We start from the raw sequence: 6,000 nt of genomic DNA, 5'->3' as shown, positions 1-6,000 counted from the left end.
TAAGTGGCTTCTCGTGATTAGATTAACATGTGCTCTTCAGGTTGTATCGATATCACCACTTACATTTGGTGACGCTAGCACCTAGGTGATTTGTTTCACTTTTTTTAAAACAATTTTTGATGTCCCTTCCGAGCTGCGATGACATTATCATGACAGGTGCATCCACACAAGAGCTCTTATATAAGTTAATGAGTCCGGAGCCGTGCTGTTGCTACGGTCGCAGGTTCGAATCCTGCCTCGGGCATGGGTGTATGTGATGTCCTTAGGTTAGTTAGGTTTAAGTAGTTCTGAGTTCTAGGGGACTGATGACCACAGCAGTTGAGTCCCATAGTGCTCAGAGCCATATAAGTTAATGCACCTTGTTCATGGTCTGACATACTACTTGGTTGAAATGCAACTTGGCCAAGTCACAATTTTTTCAGCCATCGATTGTGTATTTGGGGTTTGAGGTTTTTCAAGATGGTGTTAAGCCTTTATGCCGTCATGTTGCCACTGTCACAGCTGTGCTTTGCCCTACAGATGTCAAAGAACCCCAAGAATTTTTTGGTAAAATTGCTTCCTATCACAAGTTTATTCTGGGTGCAGCTGCGTTGGCCCACCCCCTCTCCAAGTTGCTCTGCAAGAACATTCCTTTTTAGTGGATGCTGGCCTGTGAGTGCGCATTCATGCTTTTGATATCTAAATTACATTCTGCTCCCTATTTGGCTACTTTCCATCCTCACCCTTGCCTTATTTTGGCTATGAATGGTTCCGAACATCTGGTAGCTTATGCGCCAAAAATGCTCAACTCTGCTCAGCAACACTACTCCTAAGTTGAAAAGGAAGTGCTTGCTATCGTCTAGGCCTTCAAAAAGCTTCATGTATTCTTGTGTGAGTCTAAGTTCCACCTCATTAATGACCACAAGTCCTTGCTTTCATAGTTTAATCCTTCTGCTCAATTGTCAAACGAAGCAACACATTGGCTGCATCAATGGGCCTAGTTTCTATCTCACTATAACTACAAAATACATTTTTGGCCTACCATTCCATATACGAATGCTGATGCACTGTCTTGGCTTCTTCTGATACTTTGCATAACTATTTGCTCTTCTTCATTGCCTTGCAGTATTTGATGGCGTTCTCATAGCTATGTATGGACTATCGTCCAGGGTTGTGATCTCAGTCACTCTATGGCAAGATATGCTCTGACAGCTACATCAGGGACATTGGGAGGTCTCGCATACTGAGTTATTGGTACATTGGCACATTGGGTATCTTGTCGCGGCCTGCTGTTGTTGTGTTGCCCAACAGACAGTAGTGCAGGCGAAGCTCTCTCCGTGGCCCACACCGCAGCATCACATATCTTATCCAATGTCCTTCTATGACAGCCATGGCTACAATTCAGGCCCCCCTCTAAAATTCTGCCCATTGAAGCGCTGCCTTACGTGCTTATGGCAGATAACAGTCCACAGTTTATATCTCAGATGTTCCACGATTCCTGCACCCCTCAAGACATTTGCCATGTAACTGTTCCTCCTTTCATCCCTAATGTAATGGTGAGGTGGAACATCTTGCCCACATGTTTGAGTTTCAAATTAAGAAGTATGTTGCGAACTCCTCTACACCGTGACACACTTCTGGAGATCCTACAGTTTTACACTTGTGAGGGGTCGGAGTCTGGCCAAGATGCTCCACAGTTACCAATCACCCACCCTCCTACATCTGCTCAAGCTGCCCCAACAATGCGCCAGCACAGCTTTCATCGCAGTTCACTTGTGGCTCCGTGGTGTTGGCTCGGGGATGTGGCCACTGACCACAGTGGTCCACAGCTGCTGAGGCTGCTGCCTCAGTAGTGTGCACCAGTGATGGGCTGGTGGCACACCGATATGACCAGCAGTGTCCTTGTGCCACAGTGATGGCTGCTGGCCGTCCACCTTTGCCTCCTCCCTTAGCACCTGTCCCAGCCTTGTGGCGTGTCCCTGCTGTGGCAGCAGACACACCCTCCTTGTGGATGTTGCCACCTCCTATCTTTCCTCTAGGGTCCAGCTCCCCTGGTGTCTGCTGCCAGGCTTTCCCGATGGTTCTTCAAGTCCTCCCACACTGGTGCCCCTGACCGAGCAGCTGGTGCCAGAAACGTCAGCACAGTTTCACCATGTTGACAAACTGGACATCCAGATACAATTAGCACCCTTATCACCAGTCCTCTCTTATGGTAGTTTGCAAGGGATCAGCTGCCACGTGTGTCCATGGCCATGCCACTTCTTCCCCCACTCAGTTCTGGCGCTGCCATTGTCACCTGCAGCGTCCGCTGCAGATACTGTGGATGATTCAACAGTCACCCCAAAACCCTCAGCAGATGAGTGCCCTTTCCCCAAGGAAATAAAGATACTACAACCCTGTATGTAATGTTCAGATACATGCTGGCACATTACACTTCGAATATTCTGCTGATAGCATCTGCGTGGGCCAGCCACCAAAGGCCACTAGCAGTGTGCCATATGACTTGTGCGCAGGGCACAGCATCTGCTGCATCATTTACCAAGCCCTCCTCTTTATAAGTGCAGTGCAACAGGCACTTGTTCACGTGTTTATATTTATTGTCAGCAACTGTTTTTATCATTACCTGGATTGTTTCAATGTATGTGTCTGTGTTCTGAGCTATTGTTTGCTTGCATGTGAAAGAAGAATAAACTTCAGTTCGTTGTGGTTGTGCTGTTGTTTGTGTCTTTACAGTATATACAGACCTGTTTCTTCCTCTACTTGCCCCACATGAAGCAACAGCTGTCCCGCTGTATTCTCTTTTGTGCAAGCTTATTGATGACTCAATGCATCTGCTATTTGAATGTCTCCTTTACTCGTAAATTATTTAAATTCTGTTAGAACTTTCCTTACTAGATTAAAAGTGAAGTTTGTTTTTATTGTTTTCTTCAAAAGTCTTCAGTAGTGGTTTTCTTAACAATTTTTGTGACTGTACATAGCTTGATTTAAGAAGGGGGAGACGAAGACCTCTCTTAAGGATGATGTGTCACCATTAAGCAGTTTAACACAAGGTAGCTGAAGTAACAGTCTGCAGCGTGAAACAAGAGAGTAGTTGTAGCTTATGCATAGAACACCCTTTCTGGACTCAAGAAATTAAATGTACTCATTGTCACAATCTTAGTGAGATTACAAGAAAAAAATCAAATGCATTTTGCCAGGCTGAATTAGTAATTGATCAGTTGCCAAAAATAGCTGCCATGTGCAATAAGATCAACTGTCACTTATTAAGTCTATACACCCTTCTGCATGGATTTGCTTCAAATGTGAACAGACTGTAATAAAATCTAGTTCACTAGCTTTGGCAAGGCTCCCTTCATGGATGTCAAACACAGGAAGCCTGTTTGAATTCCCATTGAATGTGCATTGCTTGGTTTTAATTTATTTTATTATAGACTTTTTCTGTGGAAACTTGCAAAAATACAATAAATAACTTTGTATTTGCGACATGTTTCAATAGGCAAGAACTAGCTTCTAAGGTGCATTGAGAGGGGCTAGCCAGATTTATTTATTTATTTTTTGTCAAAGACTGTAGCACAAGTATTGTTGGCACTAGTGCTATAGAGACACAACATGGGTATTATTACGGAAATATCAGGACAAATTATCTGAAGCTAGATTTATAAAGTTTTATATTATGACTGATGTTTCTGTAACAGAGAGTAACACTGTATTTGGTAAAAGATTAGGTAGGTAGTTTGACAAATTAGAGTGGTTCAGAACAAAAATAATGTATCAGACAACTGGATGGAATAAAGTTTTATAGAAAAGATATAAAGACCTTAAAAAGGCGTTAATGCACACTATGTTTGATTTATCACATGTACATCATTCACTAATTTTTCTGCAGATATGCTCCATTTTAAAATCATGACAATAAATTACCCATGAGAAATACCTGTAGGGTTTCAGAGTTAAATATGAGCTATTAGTAACAATTTAATGTTTCTTCCACAAAACTATTTTTTCTTTTTATAATGAATGTTCCACGTTATTATGTGTCAGTAAATGGAAGAATTTTTTTCATTACTGATGTTAGTTCATGGAACCTTGTCACTGTAACAGTCCCATCAGTATTTGGCAATGGATGTGCGTTGCTTAATCACTTCATTCCTGTGCTTCATTTACAACACTGTCAAAGAGTTCATCTTGAGCACATTGCACACAAAACAATTATTTGACTCCATACTCTGAAAAATCTTACGTTTCTCATGTTTGAAGCACTATTTCTCATGAAACAGTCATCTCACAATTTCACACTCTTTCTTCATGTTTGGGGTGGCCTGCTCGTATCAACATGGACTTCTTGTCGGAGTCGTGGTGGCAGTTCCCTGTATATTGCCTCTGGTACATTATCTGTTAAACGAAAAGAAATAAAATTAAATGAAAATTACAATTACACATCTCCATAACAGAAGATGTTCTAAGGAAATCATTTTATTGCTGTAAGGTATTGATGGGACCAAGAATCTGAAAGAGGTGGGTGGGGGTGGGGGGGTGGGGGTGGGATGTGGGGGGGGGGGGATAGCAGAGGCCATTGCCATTTGTCTAATTTCATTTAACTTCCGTTACAGGAAAGCCATTTTCTTACATAATGCCAACTACCATATGTTTTCCTGTTGTGTGCTACTAACAATATTCTCGTTTACGTTTTTAAGTAGGTGCCAAGGAAAAGGATGACATATCTGAAAACGAGTAATTTCTTCAAAAGTAATTTTCTTTTGGCGTACTACAGTCAGGAAAATTCAATGACTGGTTTGTAGTATGTCTGTAAGTGCATAAAAAATCGATAGCTGAGAGGGCTTATTCACGACGTTCATTCATCATTTCTTTTCAAGTGCTTCCCTCTGTGACTTCCTTCAGTAATCTTCATGACTTACATTTGGTTACTTAATTTAAAGACCTTGATGTCATTTTGATGGTGCAAATGCAGCTACAAGTATAATCTCCATGAAATATTTTTGAGTCCACAAAATTCATTTTTGTCTTCTTGTACTGAATTTAAGTAGTGTTCAAATACTTCCATTTATGCTCAGTAACATACAGAAAAGTTGGGATGGGTGTAAGTAGTTAATTTTAAATTAATGGAAGAAGCTCAAAAATATAAAATTCTATGTTCTGGATGAATTCACTTTGCTGATAAAAGCTATCGAGCCCACAGCAGGCAATCATAAAGATAGTGCAGGTGAATCAACATAATGATGTTTTTTGTAACATGATTGTGGAATGGCAAACAAGAGCAGTCTCAAATCCGCTCATAGCTGCATTGAGAATATCACACTTAAGAAAGAGTACACCATATTCTCCGGACTTTTTATCGCCTTATTGCTCCACTTATTCCCACACCTGAGGAAACTTGCTGCTGGAAAACTTTTTGATCATATTAACAGGTTATGCAGTCACAGATTAATGTTTTGTGGACTTTACATAATTGGCCTTCAGTATTTGAATCTCTCTACTGGACAAAATCCGTTGACCTAAAATGACAGTACACTGAGAAATAAATGCATTTTTGATCTAAAAATACAGTCTTTTTCACTCCAGATTGAGAACTTTTCATCTACATACAACTTCCAGGTTGTACGCCTAATTTTAAGACTAACATAACAAAAAGATTTTGTATGAAAATGGAAATTAATGTTACGTCTTGAGTACAGATCAATTCTAAGTGAACTCAGTCATATGGAAGCTGGGTTAGTGATTTCATTTTTCAATGTTACTTAATATTAAAATTACAAGTTCATGGATTTTTAAATCAAGACAAAAATTCTGCCAAGTCAGATTTTGCTTTGTGAGTACCTGCTAAAAATGCTTATTGACATATGTTATGGAGCCATGCTGTCCATCAATTTCAGGCTTTTCGTGTCTGCCATGTCAAAGTTTTGACTGTCTTAGTTTACTGTTTTCCCAGTCTGATTAGCTAGGGCTAATTTTTTTGTAAATTATCTTCGTCTATCCAAGAAAATCCCTATTTTATGTTGTCTC

General features: G+C 40.5%; 1 protein-coding gene across 1 annotated transcript in view; it reads right to left on the bottom strand.

Moving 5' to 3' along the window:
* Window positions 1-3,759: 3,759 nt before the first annotated feature.
* The window catches only part of LOC124615417 (cartilage oligomeric matrix protein), a 394,327-nt gene continuing 392,086 nt past the window's right edge, over window positions 3,760-6,000 (bottom strand). Inside the window, exon 23 of the mRNA XM_047143289.1 lies at window positions 3,760-4,371. Within this exon, the coding sequence (XP_046999245.1) occupies window positions 4,283-4,371 (89 nt within the window). The 3' untranslated portion in view covers window positions 3,760-4,282. The remainder of the gene's footprint in view (window positions 4,372-6,000) is intronic.

This window comes from Schistocerca americana, chromosome 5 (assembly GCF_021461395.2).
Source record: "Schistocerca americana isolate TAMUIC-IGC-003095 chromosome 5, iqSchAmer2.1, whole genome shotgun sequence".
NCBI classification, from domain to species: domain Eukaryota; kingdom Metazoa; phylum Arthropoda; class Insecta; order Orthoptera; family Acrididae; genus Schistocerca; species Schistocerca americana.
Note: the sequence above shows the minus strand (reverse complement) of the source record. Positions and strands in the feature narration are given on the sequence as shown.